The sequence below is a fragment of the Podarcis pityusensis genome (assembly GCF_964106645.2).
Source record: "Podarcis pityusensis genome assembly, chromosome: 9".
In the NCBI taxonomy this organism is placed as follows: domain Eukaryota; kingdom Metazoa; phylum Chordata; class Lepidosauria; order Squamata; family Lacertidae; genus Podarcis; species Podarcis pityusensis.
The window spans coordinates 6,711,329-6,733,219 of record NC_138034.1 but is presented as its reverse complement, the minus strand read 5'-3'; the positions used below and the strand labels follow the sequence as shown (position 1 = coordinate 6,733,219).

Sequence of the window (21,891 nt, the reverse complement as noted above, 5' to 3'; positions counted from 1 at the left end):
TAGAAGGCGATTGGGCCGGTTCCAGCCCCCGGGCCTTAGTTTGCCTACGCATGCTTTATAGATCAGAACCAGCACTTTCCATTGGGCCCAGAAACTAATTGGCAGCAACTGCAGTTTGGCCAAGATTGGTGCAATATGCTCAGACCATATTGCTCCAGTGATCAAGCTGGCTGCTTACTTCTGCCCTGGCTGGATTTTCTGAACTGTCCTCAGGGGCAGCCCTACGTTTAAACAGGTTGCAGTAATCTAACCTAAAAAAGTTACCAGAGCACAGACAACAGTACAGTATCTCCAATCCACACCACATAATCATAGAGTTGGAAGGGACCCCAGGGTCATCTAGTCCAACCCCCTGCAACGCAGAAATCTCAGCTGAAGCATCCATGACAGATGGCCACCCAACTACTGCTTAAAAACCACCAGGAAAGAGAGTCTACAACCTCTCTAGGGAGATCATTCCACTGTTGACCAGCTCTTACTGGTATTTAGTTGGAATTTCTTTTCTTGTAACTTGAAGCCAATGGTTCGAATCCTACCCTCCAAAGTGGGATCAAACTAACTTCCATGTGACAGCCCTCTAAATATTTGAATATCATATCTTCTCCCAGTCTCCTCTATTTCAAGCTAAACCTACCCTGTTCCTTCAACCATTCCTCATAAGGCTTGGCTTCTTGACCCTTGATCATCTTAGTCACCCTCCTCTGAACATGTTCCAGCCTATCAACACTCTCCTTAAATTGTGGTGCCCAGAATTGGACACAATATTCCTGCTGTGGTCTTACGAAGGTGGAATGGAGGGGTACTATTACTTCCCTTGATCTGAACACCATACTTCTGTTGATGCAGCTGAGAATAGCATCCGCTTTTTTTGTTGCTGCATCACACTGTTGGCTCATGTTAAGCTTGTGCTCTCCTAAGACCCCTGGATCCTTTTCACTTGTCATAGTAAAGAGTAAAGGAGGGCTCTCGCTTGCATGCTCTCCCTGTAGGCTTCCCCAGGGCATCTGATTAGCTTATCTGGGACAGGGCTGATGCAGACCTTTGATCTGATCCAGTTGGACTTTTCTCCTATCTTCAAGCCCAGCCACTTACCTGTTCCCTTCTGCATCAGCTTCAGTGTGTTCCATGTGCGACCGGGTGGAAAGAAAGCCTTCCGAGGTTCATCTGGCCAGTTGCCCGACTGCTGGTACTGGTCAGTGTCTCCTAATGGCAACGCTTGGTATCCTGACCGGCTGAACATGTTCTGGTTAGCTCCCAAGTTACCGGTAGCTCTCTTAGTTTTCCCCCTTTACGTGCATTATAAAGAGCCCTGCATCCTTTAACTCTGCAAAGACAAAGCATCAGAAGAAAGATGTTTGCATGCAGTTTCTGCTTGGAACATACCTCCTTGTTTTGACGCCTCTTTTGTTTGCACGAAATGCCCTGTTTTATGTTTTCAGAAATGCTTTTTGTACTGCTGTAAACATCAGCGCTCCCACAGCCTGAACATTAGAAATAGAGGGAACGACTGCCCACTTATCCACAGGAAAAAGCTCCAACATGAGCGTTAAAGCCCGAGTTGTAGCCATGTCAACAAGAAATCTCAAATCTTCATCCGCTCTTCTTTCGGATTTTCTGCCCCTGAGCAATCAGCAATTGCACTGTGTTCAAGAAATCACACACTGGCACTATGAATGCATTTTGCACCTCAGTTGAAATTGTTTTGCATTAGAAGCACATTTGCACTCAACACTTTTTCTCTGATCACAGGAGAGCAGATGGTGCTTCTCTTCTCCTTCCTGTTTGATCAGTTACACTGGACAAGTGACACAAACAACAAGCAGAGGAAGGAGGCTGGCGTGTGAGTGCTTTTTAATTCCAGGGAGCTGCAAGACTTACTCCCTCTGACATCAGGAGGACTTTGATGCATTAAGGGGTCAGCAACCTTTTTCAGCCGTTGTCCCTCAGACCTTGTGGGGGGCCGGACTTTATTTTTTTGGGGGGGGGAAATGAACAAATTCCTATGCCCCACAAATAACCCAGAGGTGCATTTTAAATAAAATCACACATTCTACTCATGTAAAAACACCAGGCAGGCCCCACAAATAACCCAGAGATGCATTTTAAATAAAAAGACACATTCTACTCATGTAAAAACATGCTAATTCCAATCGAGAAGGTGATTGGGCCGCATCCGGCCCCAGGGCCTTAGTTTGCCTACCCCTGCATTAAGAGCCTGTGGGAAGCACATGGGTTTCTAAAGTCCGATGCCAACTTTTGAAATCTCAGCGTCCCCTTGCAAGCTTCTGCCAACAAGCTATGAAAGGCAGCAGAGTCAAAGAGCTGTAGGATGGGAAGGGATCTCAGGGGGTCATCTAGCCCAACCCCTTGCAGCGCAGGAAAAACAGCACAGAGATCATTGTGTATCAGTAGCCTGGCCTGGGTTCCAAACATGCTAAGGGGTTCACCCTAAAGCTACAGTGCAGCGTTTCTAAAGCAAACCTGAGGCACCCACTTTCTGATTCCGGGCTCCTCTGCAGTTTACCCTTCCCTGACTTCCCATCCCCACCAGCCCTTAAACTACAGTAGCCAGAATCCTTCGCGATGAAAAAAAATATGCTTTAAAGCCATCGCATGTACACACAGCCTTGTAGCGGAGCCGCCGGACTCTGCGCTGCACGGGCTTGACGTTGCAACAGCAGCTCCCTGGGATGCTATGCAAGTCCTGTCGGACGCAGCGCGGCCTTTTCCTATTTGTTACTGCCGGGTAAATGCATGCACGGGACCGGAGAAACCTCGAGCTTGGCCCCGAGGAAGGACCTGAAGCGGCGCGAAGAATCCCCGGGAGCCGGATGCCGCTGCAGGCGGGCCGAGCCAGCGCTGCTCCTCCCTCCCGGAGGGCCCTCCTTTCCCGGCAGCCCCGCGCTGCTTCCTCCGCCGCCTCCTCGCAGGGACAAAGCGAAAGTGAACCCAGACGCCTCGCAGCCGCCGCCGCCATCCCCAGACGCGGTTGCTGCTTCGCGATCCGGACACCGCTGCAGGTCGCGCCTTTCAGCTGAGTTCCTTTGAATTGCGTGCGTGGCTGTGTTTTATTTATGCATTAACTTTTATTCATGCATTAACTTTTATGTATGCATTGCGTCGATACGCCACGTCTTGACTCTCCGGGGAGCGCCCCATTTCACCCCCCCAACAACCGCGTGAGGTCGGTTGGACTGAAAGAAGGAGGGACTGGCTCCCAAGGTCACCCAGGGAGCTTCATGGCGGGGGGGGGGGAGGATTTGAACTCTAGAATCGTAGAGGCGGGAGGGACCCTGAGGGTCATCTAGTCCAACCCCCTGTGATGTCCTGATCTCTCCGACCCTCTAGATTCCTTTCCCTCCTCCGAAGAATCGGGGGGGGGGGCTAATGCCTAAGCGCCTTGTGTGAGGGGGCGGGGGGGGAGTGGATCTTGCTCGCTGTGCCAGCCCCTCCCATGCACACACACTTTATCTGCTTTTTCTGGACGCAACAGCCTCTTAATGTGCAGCGGGGTGACGCCTCCTATAGATCAGGGGGGAAAGGAGACCTTTGGATACCCAGGTGCTGTTGGACTACAGTTCCCATCAGTCCCTGCCAGTGTGGATAAAGGTCAGGAACGAGGGGGGAATCCTCCAAAAGCAGGGGTCAGCAAACTTTTTCAGCAGGGGGCCGGTCCACTGTTCCTCAGACCTTGTGGGGGGGGGGGCGGACTATATTTGGGGGAGGAGAAATGAACGAATTCCTGTGCCCCACAAATAACCCAGAGATGCATTTTAAATAAAAGCGCTAATTCTACTCATGTAAAAACATGCTGGTTCCCGGACCATCCGCAGGCTGGATTTAGAAGGCGATTGGGCCAGATCCGGCCCCCGGGCCTTAGTTTGCCTACCCATGTCCAAAAGGGTAAAGATTCCGAAAAGGCCACCAAAATGACCAGGGGGTCGGAGTGGCGCCCTAGTGAAACCTTTGGCTCATCTCCTGCTTGCAGGTTCCCACAGTCAACTATTCAGACACTAAGAGAACAGGATGCTGAACTCAACGGGCCACTGGCCTCATCCAGCAGCCTCTTCCCCTGCTCTTAGGAATTGTCATACACGTTTGTGACTGGGTGCCTGACTTCACTTACTCTGAATTGTGGTTTGCAAAAACCCTTTCCCACAGCTGAGCCCCTCCACCTGGACGTCTGCCCCACAGGATGGCCCTGAGAGCAGTGTATGGGGCAGCTTCCTAGGTTCCTGGGGCTGGGGGGTTCTGTGGCCCTCCCAGCGTTCTTGGACTACTCTGTGCATGCCCACCATTCCCTAAGCACCAGCCATGATGTCCGGGGCCCAAGGGAAATGGAGGCCGACAAGATCTGGAGGGCCACAGCTTCCTGGTTTGTATTCATATATCAATCCATCACTCTTGTTTGTCAGTTCTTTCGTCTTCTCTTCCTCCTCCTCCTCTTCCAGTTCATTAGAAATGCAGCTATATTAATATCCCTCTTTTCCAGGTTCCATTCAGATTGCACACAGAGTCTATCCTTTTTCACCTGCGCCTCCACTCCTTGTTTTGCTTTTGTTTTTCCAAAATCAAAGCTCCAGTATTTGGCACCTCTGTTCCTTCAAGCCTTTGCACACAGATTGGCAACTCTGCCATTGCGTTCTGTCTTCTTAAAAGCCATCCATAGTTCCATAGTTTAACTGCGCTGCCTTAAGAAGGACTTTCTTTGATCTGCCCAGAATCTTCCAACACTGAGCTTTGTCCACAAGATCCAGTCTTATGACAGAGGGAGACAAATCTTTCTCTGTCACTGTGCATTGTTTTATAAACTCCCATCCCAAACTCTTACTTGGCTGTGAGCCACCCTGTTGGTGCAGCCGAGATAGGGCACTAGTCCATGTTGACAGATTCCCTGGTTTGTGTATATGTGTGTGTGTGTGTGTGTGTGAGAGAGAGAGAGAGAGAGAGAGAGATAGAAGCGATTCTGAACCTTAACCCTTTCTTCTGCTGGGTGACCTGGGGCTAGTCACACTTCTTGAAGTCTCTCAGCCCCATTCCCCTCATTCCCAGAGACAGACCAGATTCTTTGAGTTGTAAATTTAGCCTGATAACCTTTTCACGCTGAATCTAAGTTAGAAACAACCAGTTGTCAAAACTACTAATCAATTAGGAGCTCTCTTCCTGCAGATGAAGGAGATAACCCAGTTCACACTTTTAAAGACAGAAAGTCTGTAATTAAACCCAGATACGCATTCCCAGCATTCTACAGCTTTTGGCTCTCCCGTAATGCTCTTTTTCTGCATGAACCAGTTTTAACTTGCTATGATTTCCCAATATCACTGCAGCAGTAGTCTCGTCCAGGGTTCTCATCTCTGCTCCTCCACATGCAGCTGCAGGGTAACCTTGGGCTAGTCACACCCACTCACCTCACAGAGTGTTTGTTGTGGGGGAGGAAGGGAAAAGGAGAATGTTAGCCGCTTGGAGACTCCTTTGGGTAGTGATAAAGTGGGATATCAAATCCAAACTCCTCCTCCTCCTCCTTCTTCATCCTCTCCTCATAATTTTTTTTTTTTTTTTTTGCAGGAGATGGAGGAAGAATTTGAGTTCTTGCTGTGCGGAAGGTGCCAGAGAGAGGCCCCAAACCCCAAGCTCCTGGCCTGCCTTCACACCGTCTGCATAGAGTGCCTGGACGAGAACAAGCCCGTGGGCCAGTGTCCCGTCTGCCGGTTTTCCTTCGCGCGCGCCAGCGGGGTCCCCTTCCAAGATAACGTGCTCTTTTCAAGCCTCCAGGCCAAGCTGAACACCTACCGGAAGATCGCCGGTGACAGGGATTTGGTGTGCGATAACTGCAAAGATGCGGCCGAGTTCTGGTGCTCCGAGTGCTCCGAGTTCCTCTGCCTGAAATGCTACAAGTCTCACCAGTGGTACTTGAAGCAGAAGAGCCACGAGACCCAGAAACTGGCCGATCTGAAGAAGGATACTGCCCAGAGCTTCCTAGAGGGGGCAAAGAAGTCCAGCAACCTTTTATGTTCGGAGCACACCCAGGTTATAAGGTAATGCTACTGTGGGCGGGAGATGCATTTGTTGTTGTTTAGTCTTTTAGTCATGTCCGACTCTTCGTGACCCCATGGACCAGAGCACGCCAAGCACTCCTGTCTTCCACTGCCTCCTGCAGTTTGGTCAAATTCATGCTGGTAGCTTCGAGAACACTGTCCAACCATCTTGTCCTCTGTCGTCCCCTGCTGGCTTCTTTGGCAGGAAAAAGGTTTGGGCTTCGGTTGCCGTAATTCTCTGTCGCCCTGTCCCACTGGTTGTGAGAATGAATGTGAATCACAGGGCGCCTTTGATCATTGAATCTTGGTTGTTGTTGTTATTTAGTCATGTCAGACTCTTTGTGACCCCATGGACCAGAGCACGCCAGGCACTCCTGTCTTCCACTGCCTCCCGCAGTTTGGTCAGACTCATGCTGGTAGCTTCGAGAACACTATCCAACCATCTCGTCCTCCATCGTCCCCTTCTCCTTGTGCCCTCCATCTTTCCCAACATCAGGGTCTTCTCCAGGGAGTCTTCTCATGAGGTGGCCCAAGTATTGGAGCCTCAGCTTCAGGATCTGTCCTTCCAGTGAGCACTCAGGGCTGATTTCCTTCAGAATGGAGAGGTTTGATCTTCTTGTTTGTTTGTAAAAGAAGTGATGAAAAGACGGAATTGTTTTTAACTGTTTTTTCTTTTCTTCTTTTTGTATTTTGTATTGTGTATTTTTCTTTTTATTCTGAAATTCTTCTTTTTTATTAATGTGATTCCTTTTTTGTGAAACTTTAATAAATATCATTAAAAAAAAAAGAGAGGTTTGATCTTCTTGCAGTCCATGGGACTCTCAAGAGTCTCCTCCAGCACCATAATTCAAAAGCATCAATTCTTCGGCGATCAGCCTTCTTTATGGTCCAGCTCTCACTTCCATACATCACTACTGGGAAAACCATAGCTTTAACTATATGGACCTTTGTTGGCAAGGTGATGTCTCTGCTTTTTAAGATGCTGTCTAGGTTTGTCATTGCTTTTCTCCCAAGAAGCAGGTGTCTTTTAATTTTGTGGCTGCTGTCACCATCTGCATTGATCATGGGGAGATGCATAGTTTGCAGGAAACTACCAGGCCACTGCCTGTGAAGGGGGAGAGGGGATACCAGCCCTCATCTGGGCTGTGCCCACTCATACGACACGCGTGCAACTTCATTTTGCATTGGCAGCCACCTGGGACCCCACGATCAGCAGGTGAGGCCTGGGTGGGGGACAGGGGAAGAGGGCCTTTTCGGTGGTGACTTCTCACAGGCAACTTTGGAACACCCTTCCCAGAGAAGCCAGACTGGTGCCTTCATTGTAGGCCTTCCGCTGGCAGCTGGATTTCTTTCTTACGCCAACAGGTCTTTGGGAATGGACTGCTTTTTAAGGAAAGGGCTTTTAATAGCGCTGTGCTGTTTTTATTATCTGTATTTTAATAGCTTTGTTTTTTTATATGGTTTTAATTTTTCAAGAGTTGAATCACTTTTTAACCATTACCTTTCTGTTTTTCGTCTATGCTTGTTCTAAGTTTTGTGAGCCACCTTGAATCCTACTTGTGGGGGAAAGGCACAATATTATGATCATTGTTATTACCAACAGTAAATTGATGTTTACAGTTTAAATGCAGTGCTTACAGTTTATACTTACAGTTTAATTAGTACTTTCATTTAAATGCACTCTAATGCTTACAGTTTAAATGCAATTTTTTTCAAGCATGTTGTTTTTAAATCTGGAAAAAATTGGATCGAATAGACCTGTGGTCCATGTACATGGAAAACTTATACAGTGGTACCTTGGGTTAAGTACTTAATTCGTTCTGGAGGTCCATTCTTAACCTGAAACTGTTCTTAACCTGAAGCACCACTTTAGCTAATGGGGCCTCCTGCTGCTGCCGCGCCGCCAGAGCACGATTTCTGTTCGATTTCTGTTCTCATCCTGAAGCAAAGTTCTTAACCCGAGGTACTATTTCTGGGTTAGCAGAGTCTGTAACCTGAAGCGTATGTAACCCGAGGTACCACTGTATTGGGGAGAAACAGGTTGATCTGTCCCTCCATAACTTTCCACTTCCTTCCCCTTCTGTTTTAATTTTCCTTTCTTCCCAGTGTTCTCCCTCCTTCCCCTTCCAGAGAGAAACTGATAGCACAAAGCCTGGTGTTGCTTATCTATCTATCTATCTATCTATCTGTCATCTATCTATCATCTATCTATTATTACACTTATACAGTGGTACCTCGGGTTACATACGCTTCAGGTTACAGACTCCGCTTCAGGATGAGAACAGAAATTGTGCTCCGGCGGCGTGGCAGCAGCAGGAGGCCCCATGAGCTAAAGTGGTGCTTCAGGTTAAGAACAGTTTCAGGTTAAGAACGGACCTCCGGAATGAATTAAGTTCTTAACCCGAGGTACCACTGTACCTTTTCTCCAGGGAATTCTGCTCAGTGAGGGAGGTGAGCCGGAGAGATGGTGACAGGACCAAGGCCGCCCAGGGGGCTTCGTAGCTGAGTGGGGATTTAAACTTGGGTCTCCTAGGTCCTAGGCCAGCACTCTAACCACTGTGCCACACTACCTTCCTGTTTAAGACTCTAAGGAAAGCCTCCTGGATCAAGCCATTGGCCCAGCTAGTCCAGTCTCTTTTTCTTGCCGCGGCCATTCATTCATTCCTTGAACATTGTATTTACGTCAACAGCATCTACTGCCGCGGGTGCCACAAGCCCCTCTGCTGCTCCTGCGCTCTGCTTGATGGCGAGCACTATAACGCCAAGCTGTACTGCGACATCCGCGCGGAAATCGAAGGCAGGAAGGAGGAGCTGGGCAGGATAAAGGCGGAGCTTGGCGAGAAGAGGAGGAGCTACGAGAAGACGTGCAGCGCCGTCCACGAACGGCTGCAGCAGCTGGAGAAGGTGCGCAAGGAGACCCGAGACGAGATCCAGGAGAAGGTGGAGGAAATGGTCCAGTGGATCCAGAGTAAGGGGGAGGAGCTCCTGGCGAAGGCGGACAGCCAGCTCCACCAGGAGCGCGAGGACGTGCAGAGGAAGCTGCAGTGCGCTGAGCGCATTGTCAAGAGGTTTGCTTCGTTTTTATTTGGTTTAATGTTTGTGCAGCCCGTTTGCCTCTTACGTGGGGTTTTGGGTCCAAGGGTTTTGCATATGTGCAGAAATGCCTATGCCCAGGTCCTTGGAGCTGCCAGTTTTCTACTAGGCAAAGTTCAAGGCAATACTCTCAGTATATAAAGCCCTTTTTTATTTTATGTTTTTATTAAGAATTCCAACATAACAATTTTAACAGAAATACACCATACACATTATTTCCCCCCCATTTCCCCCCTCCCCCCAAAAAGAGAAAAAAGGAGAAAAAAACCCTCCCACCGCACCCCCAAGACTTCCCTCAGCTCCTCTCTCTGGTTTCTCACAATTAATATCTGCATGTTGTAAAATTGTAAAGATCCTTAATTTATCTATCTATATATTACTGATGAAGAGTTTGTGAATGTTTATTCAAAACCTGCCAAGGAGTCCAGTTGATTTTGTTGTTTCTTCAAATACTTCGTAAAAGGTTCCCATTCATCTTTAAAGTCACAGTTATCCTTGTCACACATGTTTGTGTGTCAATTTTGCCAATTCTGCGCAGTCTGTCAGTTTTTCTTACCACAGTTCTTTAGTCGGGATTTCCTCATTCTTCCATCCTTGTGCTATTAAGACCCTTGCCGCCGTTGTCGCATACATGAAAATGTTTTTTAGTTTCTTTGGCAGGTCTTTTCCCACAATCCCTAACAAGAAAGCTACAGGCTTTTTCACAAAGGTTAAATGGAACATTTTCTTCAACTCATCATATATCATTTCCCAATTTTTTAAAATTTTGCTACAATCCCACCACATATGATACAGTATATAAAGCCCTTAACAACTTGAGACCAGTCGGCCCACAAAATCTCCTTACCTGTCGTACGTCCACGCCATCGTGCCACAGATGCCCCATAATCTCCATTCCGCCTTTGTAAGGACTCGGTCATTTAGTGTGACGTCATGTACACTTTGGAACTCCCTGCCTAGTGAGACAAGCAGGCGTCTTCACTGTATTCCTTTCGGGGCCTGCTGAAAACATTCTTGTTTAGACCAGCCTACCTAGATGCTTTAAAAAGTTGAGGTAATTTAAATCTGTTTTAGTATTTTGACTTTTTGTATGTTTTAAAGCATTATTTTAAAGTTTTTATTTTATTGTTTTCTCTCTCTGTAAACCGCTTTGAGGGTTGTTTTTTGTTTACCAATCAAGAGGTTTATAAATGTTATAAAATAAGTAATAATAATTTAAGAAACAGCAAAACAGTGCCATCGATATGAATGTTAAAACACAATAGCATTTAACTGAAGCAATGCACAGCAACAAATTGATCCGAGCAACCAAGACAGTTCCGTAAAGCGGTAATGATTCAGTGAGAAACCCAGCCAGGTGGGCAGGGTATAAATAATAAATTATTATTAAATGATTATAACCACGGCAGGTTGGAGTCCGGCGAGCGGCTGGTGGAGAAGATGAACCTCTTTGCTTCGGACCAGGAGGTGTTGGACATGGCTCCCTTCGTCAAGGAGTCCCTGGACGATCTCCGCAGGGAGAAGGTACTGGCCGTGGGTTTCCGGGTCCAGGCGGATAACATCTCGGAGGTCAGAGGCGAACTCCACGCCCTGTTTAACAGGGTGAGAGGCTGCGAAGGTGAGGCACTTCCTGCAATCCTGTTCTCTTCGACCCTCCCTTGCCAGGGGGCCCTGCTGGCTTCTTTGGCAGGAAAAAGCTTTGGGCTTCGGTTGCCGTAATTCACCCTGTCCCGCTGGTTGTGAGAATGAATGTGAATCGCAGGGCACATTGGCCATTGAACCTTGGTTGTTGTTGTTTAGTCATGTCTGACTCTTCGTGACCCCATGGACCAGAGCACGCCAGGCACTCCTGTCTTCCACTGCCTCCCGCAGTTTGGTCAAACTCATGCTTGTAGCTTCGAGAACACTGTCCAACCATCTCATCCTCTGTCGTCCCCTTCTCCTTGTGCCCTCCGTCTTTCCCAACATCAGCATCTTTTCCAGGGAGTCTTCTCTTCTCGTGAGGTGGCCAGAGTCTTGGAGCCTCAGCTTCAGGATCTGTCCTTCCAGTGAGCACTCAGGGCTGATTTCCTTCAGAATGGAGAGGTTTGATCTTCTTGCAGTCCATGGGACTCTCAAGAGTCTCCTCCAGCACCATAATTCAAAAGCATGAACCTTGGTTAGTCTTGTCCATTAACGTCAATGGGTCTACTATGAGTAGGACTAGCACTGAATGCACCAGAAGGGGATAAAGCTATTGATGGCTGCTAGTGATAGGGGCTCTGTTCTGCCCCCACCGTCAGAGGTGCCTTTCTTCTGCATGCCAGTAGCTGCAGAGGCACAAGGGGGCGGGAGAGTGCTCTTGTACCTGAATCCTGCTTGCAGCCTTCCTGGAGACGTCCTATTGGCTGCTGTGCAACCAGGATGCTGGACTAGGTGGGCCACTGGCCTGATTCAGCAGGCTCTCTTTTGGTCCTTACGGCTAGCGGCCAAGGATGGTGAGAGCTGGACTCCAGCAGTACCTGGAAGATTACAAGCTCTCCACCCTGGACCTGTGGTCTTCATTTGCTGACTTGAGCTCTGTGCAAAGATAGATAAACTTTATTTGCATTAGCCAACGGCCATAGCAACATAAAACAAGCAATAAAAAAGGTAAAGGGACCCCTGACCATTAGGTCCAGTCGTGACCGACTCTGGGGTTGCGGCGCTCATCTCGCTTTATTGGCCGAGGGAGCCGGCGTACAGCTTCCAGGTCATGTGGCCAGCATGACTAGGCTGCTTCTGGTGAACCAGAGCAGTGCACAGAAACACCGTTTACCTTCCTGCCAGAGTGGTACCTATTTATCTACTTGCACTTTGACGTGCTTTCGAACTGCTAGGTTGGCAGGAGCAGGGACTGAGCAACGGGAGCTCACCCCGTCACGGGGATTTGAACCGCTGACCTTCTGATCGGCAAGTTTAACCCACAGCGCCACCCGCGTCCCTTCAAACAAGCAATATATACAATTAAAAAGACAACAATGGGTAAAAAGGGCATTCAAATGACCAAGATTATCATTCAGATAGTGGCCCTTAATCTGCTTGCACCCTGATAAACCTAGCAACCTTTGCTGTTGTCTGATCATTTTGATCTGATAACAGAAAGAACAATGTGGCCACAGGTGGGCGGCCTGGGATGGTGAGTAGGAGTGGGGTGTTGATCTCATTCCTCAGATCTTTATAAAGGGAACAGGACAGGAGAACAGGAGCCACCGTTTCCAGATTGCACGGGGGCAGAGTCGTTTCTCAGTTGGAATCTTTTGGTATCTGCCCTCAAGTACGGCAGAGGGCATCACATCCAATCTGGCCAGTGTGAAGGCACGTCTGTATTTTGGGATAGTTAATTTATACAAATATGGTGCCAGGAAATCAAACTGAGAAGGGGGGGAAAAGGCATACCAAAGACAGAGTTTCTTTATAATGGCCAGATTGTTCTGTTGCTCTAAGTCCTTCAGCTGCTGTCCAATTGGCCTTTTTGCTTTAATAAAGCCCATCGTGAGAAGCTGATGTGGGTGGAGTCCACAGGAGAGGAGTTTTTGGTGCACAGTTTTAGACCATGCACTTTTATGAGCTCTGCTGCTGGTGCTGAACAGCTGAGTCCATTCCGACTGAGCTAAGAGAGAGACTAGGACCTGGGAGAGACCAGGGTTCGAATCTCCACTCAGCTATGAAGCTCACTGCATGTGACCTGGGGCCGGTCACTCGCTCTCAGGCTATCCTACCTCACAGAGTTATTGGGATTAAATGAGGAGCGGGGGAGAGTCATGACCTCCCTGGAGAAAAAGGTGGTATAATATGGGGGAAATGAAATGCAATGAGCCCTCCAGAAACCTCTTGGGCAGGGGCCTCATCCAAACACGTTGGAACACTCTGCCCTCTTTCCTTTCTTGCAGATGCTGTCGGCTGCCTCCCTTCTGTTTCTCGGCCAGTTGCCCCAGCGGTCAGTTCGGTAAGCTGTGATATGAAACGTGGAAGTGGACGCAGAGAAACAGGGAGCTGAGAGGGGAACAAAATGTAGAAAGTACCAAGACAGTGGAAATTAGCGGTGGCCGTTCATGAAACAGTTGCTGTTGAGAACACAGATATCCTGGCACTGGTAACATGTGGTGGGATAAAAAATAAATAAAATCATTCCCTGAGTTCAGTGCACAAGCAATAGGACTGAACCTCTTGATGTATTGTAATTTAGCAGTTTCATATTGATGCAAATTTCCTTTGTTCTGGTATGAACACTTTAAGGACACCTCTTTTGAAAATTAAACAGAAGAATGTAAGGTTAGTTGGTATGTGAGGTCACAGTTTGCCCGGGAGAACGATGTGCTTGTTAGGTTTTTTGAAGCACAGGATCAGCCTGTTTCCTTGGTCTTCAAGGTTCACTGTCAGTCGCCCCCTAAGTGTTACAGCGCTTTAAAAATTCTGCCTTTGTCACTTTTGCGTACAGAAAGGTCTTCATAATGAGAAAAGCCAGCCAAGGACCCAGGCGCCCACGTACACCCTCAGTCTCAGAAAGACACCTCATGGATTTGTAAGTTCTCTGCTGCTCTGTGTCTTCTGTTCTTTTGATTCTTCTCTCTCTTTGCTGACGGGCTGTCCCAGCTCCTTCTGAGCTGATGGGCGCTGTACTTTCAGCCAAGGGAAGATCATAAAGTTGTAGAGTTGGAAGGGGACCCCCAAGAGACATTTAGCCCACCCCTCTGCAATGCAGGAATCACAGCTAAAGGATCCCTGAGTTGTGAATTAATATTATTATTAAGAATGATTTCCCTCGTTGCCATTACTAACAGCCCAAAAGTGTGGTATCAGGGTGGTAAAGGTACCCCTGACCATTAGGTCCAGTCGTGGACGACTCTGGGGTTGCGGCGCTCATCTCGCTCTATAGGCCAAGGGAGACAGCAGACAGCTTCCGGGTCATGTGGCCAGCATGACTAAGCCGCTTCTGGTGAACCAGAGCAGCACCGGAGCGGTACCTATTTATCTACTTGCACTTGACGTGCTTTCAAACTGCTAGGTGGGCAGGAGCAGGGACCGAGCAACGGGAGCTCACCCTGTCGCAGGGAATCGAACTGCCGACATTCTGATCAGCAAGCCCTAGGCTTTCTGGTTTAGACCACAGCACCACCTGCGTGTTACTTCTTGTCATATACAAAACAAGCAAACATATAATAAAAGAAAATGGTTACCCACCAATACCAATTGAGGCATCCATATTTCTCTGTGGACGAGGATATGAAGGGTATCTTTAAGTCAAGTATCTTAAATCTGAAGCTCAAGAAATAAAATCCCACCAGGCGTCATAAAAAGTGTTTTGGAAACACACAGCTCATCTGCCGTTTTTTCCGCAGTCGCCCAAGCGCACAACTTCTTACGTTGCACAAATGCAGATTTTCTGAGGTTCTCCAATGGATTTACTATTGATAATAATTTATTATTGATTTATTGGGAATAAAAAGAGCTGGTCTCGTTTTTAAATTTGTGTTACTCTTGCTTTTTAGGTCTCCTCGATCAGCTGCCCAGTGAAACGGCTGATGGGACAGACAGAAAAGTCCATTCAGGCTTCTCCCAAGGCGATGAAGCTGGAGGACCACTACCATGACGACGGGCAGAGCTCCGAGATGCATGTCCAGGATGTTGGGCTGAGTTCCTGGTCCCCTTCCCCCCGCGAGTCAACCCCAGAGAGGGAGCAGTGTGGGGCGGTCAACTCGGTGGATCTCCTGGAGAATTCTGTGCACGAGATCTGTGAATCGGGTAATGTCCCATCTTGCCCGGCCTCCTCTGCTCACCAGATGCCCCTTGTGGCAAGGGTTAAATAAGTTGGAGTTCTTGTTATTAAATATACCAAGAAAAAAGCACACCAAGAACTCAGGCCAATGTAAGTTTCAATAGTGGGAGTGGTCCCTGCTCACAAATCAATAGTCAATAGTAACAAAAACTGATCCATTCAAAAGTATGTATTCTATTAATGAATCTTAGAAGGATGTTGGATAGAAACTAAGTGGTTTCCAGCTGTAATGCTTTAAGAGATATGAAAAAAAGGTTTACAAGTGGGTAAAAGCTTAATGGTAAGGATTTGCTGAACTAACAAACTGAACTGGAATACAAAAAAGGGAGGTACGAGGAGGTCCGGGGAAATAAGTGTAAGGAAGATATGCTATGGAAAATTAATGTGTTTTTAACTGTTTTTATTTTATTTTGTATGTTTCTTTTTATTTTTCATTTCTTTGCTATACCTTAATAAGGGTTTTTTTATTCTTTTTGCTGTATTTTGTATTTTCTTGTATTTTTATTTTTTGTTTTTGTGTAATTCTTGTATTCTTTGAAATTTTAATAAATATCATTAAAAAAAAAAGTATGTATTCTGACAAGGATTACAAACTCAAATAGAGATTACAAACTCAAACTCATAAAGCTGTGTATAACACAATAATTCGTTACAGAATTAGGGATAAGAGTTTATGAGTGGAGACAAGTTCATGTTAGTCCATAGTCAGATTCGACGAGAAATGTAGAAAATAACAGGATACATTTATCCGAAAGTCTTCAAACTTACACGACCCTTTAAAAATTAGCTGATGAAAGTGTATACATCGAAACAGGGCCCTGTCCTGGTTTCTGATCCATAATTGACTTCGGACTTCGGCTCAATGAATGAAACTAAGACCTTCACGTCGAATCTGACTATGGACTAACATGAACTTGTCTCCACTCATAAACTCTTATCCCTAATTCCGTAACGAATTATTGTGTTATACATATCTTTATGAGTTTGAGTTTGTAATTTATGTTAGAGTTTGTAATCTCTATTTGAGTTTGTAATCCTTGTCAGAATATATACTTTTGAATGGATTAGTTTTTGTTACTATTGACTATTGATTTGCGAGTAGGGACCACTCCCACTACTGAAACTTACATTGGCCTGAGTTCTTGGTGTGCTTTTTTCCTTGTGGGAAGGGAGCAAGCAGGACCCCCGAGCACAAGAGCAGCTCTCTCGGCTCCTGCCGTCTCCAGCAAGTGGGGGGGGGGCAGAGCAGAGCCCTGCTGGCTAGGAAGGAGTTCCACGGTTTATGCACTCTGAGGTGTGGGTGACACATTGTTTGTCCTCCCATCTTCTTGCAGAGGTCGCCAGCATCCTGATCAGCAGCTCCGAGGACACCGAAGACGACATGATGGTGAGTAGGCCAGAGACCACACAGCAGGCTCCGTGGAAAGGAAAGCTGCAGCCTGCACATTTCAAGAGGTCCCGTGACTCCTGGGGTGACAGGAGTTAGAGGAGGCGAGGGGCATCCTCTAAGTGGTGCGGGGCACAGGTCTTCTCTGCAGGGTTCCAGATAGGCAGCTGTGCCCTCTCCCAGGCTACTGCAGTCCGTCTGTTTTTGGGTCCCCCTCTTTCCCTGGACACTCAGCATTGCATTCTCTCCCCCCCCCCAATTCCTGCAAACCTTGAGGTTCCTTCAAGCCTGCTGATTTCTCTCATGCCCTTTGTCCATTGAGGGTCCATTGATGGCTACAGAACGACGGGAACGACATAAAGATGGCCATCCTGCCTCTCCTTAAAAGCCTCCCGTAAGGAAGAAGAGCCCACCACCTTGCAAGGTCATAGAATCATTCATCATCATCATCATCATCATCATCATCATCATTTATTACCCGCCCATCTGGCTGAGTTTCCCCAGCCACTCTGGGCAGCTTCCAATCGAGTGTTAAAAACAATACAGCATTAAATATTAAAAACTTCCCTAAACAGGGCTGCCTTCAGATGTCTTTTAAAAATAAGATAGCTGCTTATTTCCTTGACATCTGATGGGAGGGCATTCCACAGGGCAGGCACCACTACCAGAAGGCCCTCTGTCTGGTTCCCTATAACCTCACTTCTCGCAGGGAGGGAACCGCCAGAAGGCCCTCAGCGCTGGATCTCAGTGTCTGGGCAGAACGATGGGGGTGGAGATGCTCCTTCAGGTATACTGGGCCGAGGCCGTTTAGGGCTTTAAAGGTCAGCACCAACACTTTGAATTGTGCTCGGAAACGTACTGGGAGCCAATGCAGATCTCTCAGGACTGGTGTTATGTGGTCTTGGCAGCTGCTCCCAGTCACCAGTCTAGCTGCCGCATTCTGGATTAATTGCAGTTTCCGGGTTACCTTCAAAGGTAGCTCCATGTAGAGCGCATTGCAGTAGTCCAAGCGGGAGATAACCAGAGCATGCACCACTCTGGCGAGGCAGTCCGCGGGCAGATAGGGTCTCAGCCTGCGTACCAGATGGAGCTGGTGAACAGCTGCCCTGGACACAGAATTTGAGCCTATGTTTGGTTATGGAGAGGGGAGGGGGTTGAGGATTTGGCTGTAACATCTACAGACATCCCTGTCAGTATGCATTTCTTAGTACAGAAAGTATTGATCTGGTGTGTAGACATCTTTCCTACTCTAATTAATTCAGGAGGGTACTGGAAGCTTCTCTGTGTGAAAGAAACAAGCAGACGGTTTGTGGTGTTTGGGTTATTCCTTCAGAGCAGCTGAGTACAGCTGGCTTAAACTGATTCTGTTATCTCCTTCTGTCAAGGTCATGCTGACTATAAGAGGCCAGAAGGAACCGGGGGTTTTGCTTTCTCTTCTCTCTTTCCTTCTGGTGTTCTGTATGCTTAGTGGTAAGGTTTAGTCTTACTATAAGTTATTGTAAGTTTAAGTTGAGTCTCCTGCAACTGGACTTCTTATGGACAGTGCCAATTCTGAATGTATTGGATTTGTGACCATTATGCTCATTTGCCTTAAGTAGCAGTAAAGCTCTGCTGGATGAAATACAATGGCCTCTGGACTATTGTTGGGGATCCTGCAACGTGTTTTAAGTTTTTACTCTGCTAACTATACATTGGGTTCTGCTTAGGATCATAAGAGTAGAATTCCATGACAATTCCTTCGTTTCATTGTCCATTTCTTACAAATTCTTGTTTGCTCCTTATATTGTTATCCTTATTTAAAAGGTAAAGGGACCCCCTGACCATTAGGTCCAGTCATGGCCGACTCTGGGGTTGCAGTACTCATCTCGCTTTATTGGCCGAGGGAGCCAGCGTACAGCTTCTGGGTCATGTGGCCATCATGACTAAGCCCCTTCTGGTGAACCAGAGCAGTGCACGGAAACGCCATTTACCTTCCTGCCAGAGGAGTACCTATTTATCTACTTGCACTTTGACATGCTTTTGAACTGCTAGGTTGTCAGGAGCAGGGACCGAGCAACGGGCGCTCATCCCGTCGCGGGGATTCGAACCACCGACCTTCTGATTGGCAGGTTCTAGGCTCTGGTTTAACCCACAGCGTCACCCGCATCCTTATTTAGTTGCTAGTTAAAGAATATATTCCTAGTGAGAAATGAATAACAGATTATCTTTCTTTGTTTCCCAAGTTCTAACTTTATCTTACCATCTTTGGCGATCCCTCGTAGCCGAGTAAGATTGTCTTCCATAAACACAGTTTTAACAATGAGTCCGTAAACGACTGTGGAGGCCAATTCTGGACCCACACGTCCTTCCACAGTGGGGACATTGGTTCCTGGACGGGAGTGGATCGCGGTGTGGATTTGCCAAGTGTGCCTTCTTCCTAGCACATTTCTCCCTTGCGTTCTGAGTTCGAGTGTCTTCAAAGCCCATGACACCTTTGGTAAAGGCTGTTCTCCAACTGGAGCACTCGCAGGCCAGTGTTACCCAGTTGTCGGTGTTTATTCTACATTTTTTTAGATTTACCTTGAGACAGTCTTTAAACCTCTTTTGTTGACCCCAGCATTACGCTTTCCATTTTTAAGTTCCGAATAGAGTAGTTGTTTTGGAAGACGATCATCAGGCATCCACACAACATGACCAGTCCAACGAAGTTGATGTTGAAGAATCATTGCTTCAACACTGGTGATCTTTGCTTCTTCCAGTACACTGGCATTAGTTCGCCTGTCTTCCCAAGCGATGTGTAAAAATTTTCAGAGATGCCGTTTATGGAATCTTTCGAGGAGTTGGAGATGGCTTTTGTAAGTGGTCCATGTTTCACAAGGTTGGTAGTAAAATAGATTTGTAAACAAGCATTTGGGTTTCCTTGCAAATGTTCCGGTCCTCAAACACTCTGCACTTCAATCGGGAGAAAGCCGCACTCACAGAGCTCAGGCGATGCTGGATTTTGGCATCAATGTCTAACTTTATCTTACCATAATCAATGCAGAAACCATCCTTTTTATTACCATGCTGACCTTTACATATAAAGACTTCGGAAATCATAGAACCACAGAACTGTAGAGCTGGAAGGGACCCCAAGAGTAATCTAGTCCAACCTCCTGCAGTGCAGGAATAACAACCAGAGTATCCCTGGCCATCCAGCCTCTGGTCAAAAATGTCCAAGGAAAGAGGGTCTTGTCAATTTCTTCCAGGATTGCTCCTTCGTTCACTGAAGGATATATTTTACATCAAGTTTATGCCCTCCCCACTGATGCCATGAGCTACAATAACAAGCCATAGAAAAAGTTTCGAACTCCCCACCTATGGATATCAAACAGGTGCCTTCAACAGTATTCCTGTCCATGCCTGCTAAAAGCATTTAGGTAGCTAAAACCTACCCAGGTGCTTAGAAATACTGGGGAGAATTTTAACCTGTTTTAGTATTTTATCTTTTTGTATGTTTTAAAGTATTGCTGCATTTTCATATTGTTTCACTTTATCTTTTTGTAAACCGCTTCGAGGTTTTCCCCCACAATCAAGCCATGCACAAATTTTATTAAAGAAAGAAATTAAAACAAAAAGTTCAGATTGGCACCTGCCATTACACCGCTGCACTTGTGTTTCCTCCTGGTCTGCTGGACGAAAACTTTCACTATGGTCTGTTTCCTTTCAGTGATTGCCCACCACCGCTGGAATGTCCGCCCGAGGTGTGAGGGGGTGTCGACAGCAGCAGAGCAGAGGTGCCTTTTCCAAAGCTGACCTCGAAACCCCAGCCATGACATCGCTTGCCAAGATGCCCACATCTCTCTTGCTCCGTCCTTCCTTCCACTGGCTGATTGATTCTGCAGAGAACGTCTTTCTCACAGTTCGTTTGCACACAGACAGTCCTGCTCGTCCCAGGGTTGCGTTGAGCTGTGCCACTCTTGACCCCAAGGCTGTCCACTCCTCATTCCTGCCCGGGCAGCGCAAGTGCCTTTAGGTGATGCTGCTGCAATACCTTATGAGTACTTAGCATCCACCAGGAGCAACAGCTGATCACAGGCAGATCACAGGTAGCGGTCTTCTGAGAAGGAACACGTGTTTCCCTGGTCAGCAGTGAATTTTACCTTGGCCCATTGGCGGGCCAAGGCACCGCCCATTGATTCTCCCCAATGGTTTGCTACCCCTCTCCTTTTATCTGGCAGGGGCTGGTGGCAGTCTTAAGGCAGCTGAGATTTGGTCTGTGCCATCCCTTCTGTCCAATTATTAGCTTAGGAATTTTGTAAGCTACTATTGTCATGAAACATGTTTAATGTGGAAAGCTGACTGTTTGCTACATGCACCCCCTCGGTTAATTTCTCTCCTGCCATGGGAACAGATGCACCCAGGAGGCTTGAAAAAATCAAAGAGGGTTGGCAAGACTAAACGTTATGCCCAGTTTTTGTATGGGGGACTAGAAATTCAGGAGCGCAGTGCTGGGTCAAAGCAAAGGCCCCGCCTGTCTTCTAGCCAGACGTTTAGAAGAAGCGGGAGATCAATAGCCCCACCTGGATTCTGACTCATTTCAGAAATTCACTGCTGCCAGCTGGTGCCTTAGAGGGCATTAACAGAGAATTGGGCACATTGATTTCATTTCTCGATTGCTACCCATGGCAGAACATCCCAAAGAGATTAACTGTAGAAATAGATTTTTTTTAAATAGTTACAGTCATACCTCTAGCTGCGTTAGGTTTACGTTGTGTTTTTTCTGGTTACGAATGTGGCAAACCCGGAAGCGTTTACTTCTGGGTTCACCGATATGCGCAGGAGCGATCTGCGCGCTTTGCGCATGCGCAGGAGCAATTTGCAAACTTCGTGCATGCGCAGGAGTGCTCTATCACGTCATGCGCAGAAGCGGTGCTCTACTTACGGACTTTTCGGTTTGTGAGCGGCACCCCGGAACAGATTGCGTCCGTAAGTAGAGGTACCACTGTATACAGGTACAGACTGGGACATAGATACCCACTTAAAAGACTGGAGGGAGCAAAAAGGCAATAGAGGCAGTGCCTGTGAGCAATGAGGATGTCTTAATGTTGGCCTTTAGGCATGACACTCTTTACTGGTTGTTGGGGGGAAATCTAGAAGACGAGGGCCATTCCCTCCACGTCTTGCTTGTGGGTTTCCCATTTGAGGCATCTAGTTGGCCACTGTGAGAACATGAGTCATGGGCCTCATCCAGCAGCCAGGCTCCTTTGACACACTCAATTTTTTTAGGGACCCTCCAGCCTGGTGGTGTGGGCTTGCTTTTGCTTTTCTTCCGCAGCAACTCATTGACGCAGTATCAGTGCAATATTACGGATTGTCCCTAGATCAGTCCACTTCATTAGTTGTTCTAAGACGCTTTCCCTGCGTTGCCGCATTATTGCTTTCTGGATGGACATTCCTGCCCTGTAGCACGACAAAGGGGGGGATGTTAGAAAAAGCCTGCAAGATCAGTGGTATGAAAAGCTAGCAGGATTTCAGCAGGAAGTTGTGGGATCTGCACTAACTGGAAATTTGAGCTTGAGTTTGAGTCATGTCCGTTGCTGGTTGATTTCACTTTTTTT

The 21,891-nt window shown here is 47.3% G+C and overlaps 2 protein-coding genes across 4 annotated transcripts in view; one reads left to right on the top strand and one right to left on the bottom strand.

The window, feature by feature from the left end:
- The window catches only part of STOML1 (stomatin like 1), a 14,090-nt gene extending 11,184 nt beyond the window's left edge, over positions 1–2,906 (bottom strand). The window contains exons 1-2 of one of the 2 annotated variants that reach the window (XM_081020119.1): positions 2,800–2,906; positions 1,093–1,324 (exon numbers count right to left, since the gene is read on the bottom strand). In XM_081020119.1, coding sequence (XP_080876245.1) covers positions 1,093–1,240 — 148 coding nt within the window. In that variant the 5' untranslated portion in view covers positions 1,241–1,324; positions 2,800–2,906. Of the gene's footprint in view, positions 1–1,092; positions 1,325–2,623; positions 2,762–2,799 lie in introns of those variants that run through there. The other variant, XM_081020120.1, reaches the window with a different exon arrangement.
- On the top strand, positions 2,751–21,891 carry PML (PML nuclear body scaffold; the record flags this gene model as incomplete). 2 transcript variants are annotated; one of them, XM_081020008.1, is made up of 9 exons in its annotated part: positions 2,751–3,020; positions 5,566–6,035; positions 8,726–9,103; positions 10,538–10,746; positions 13,040–13,095; positions 13,588–13,671; positions 14,639–14,891; positions 16,260–16,312; positions 20,001–21,891. In XM_081020008.1, the coding sequence occupies 9 exons, from the start codon at positions 2,751–2,753 to the stop codon at positions 20,001–20,003; spliced, it is 1,776 nt and encodes a 591-aa protein (XP_080876134.1). In that variant the 3' UTR covers positions 20,004–21,891. The 2 variants fall into 2 exon arrangements, with proteins under 2 accessions (XP_080876134.1, XP_080876135.1); XM_081020009.1 differs by having other exon boundaries at positions 2,910–3,053.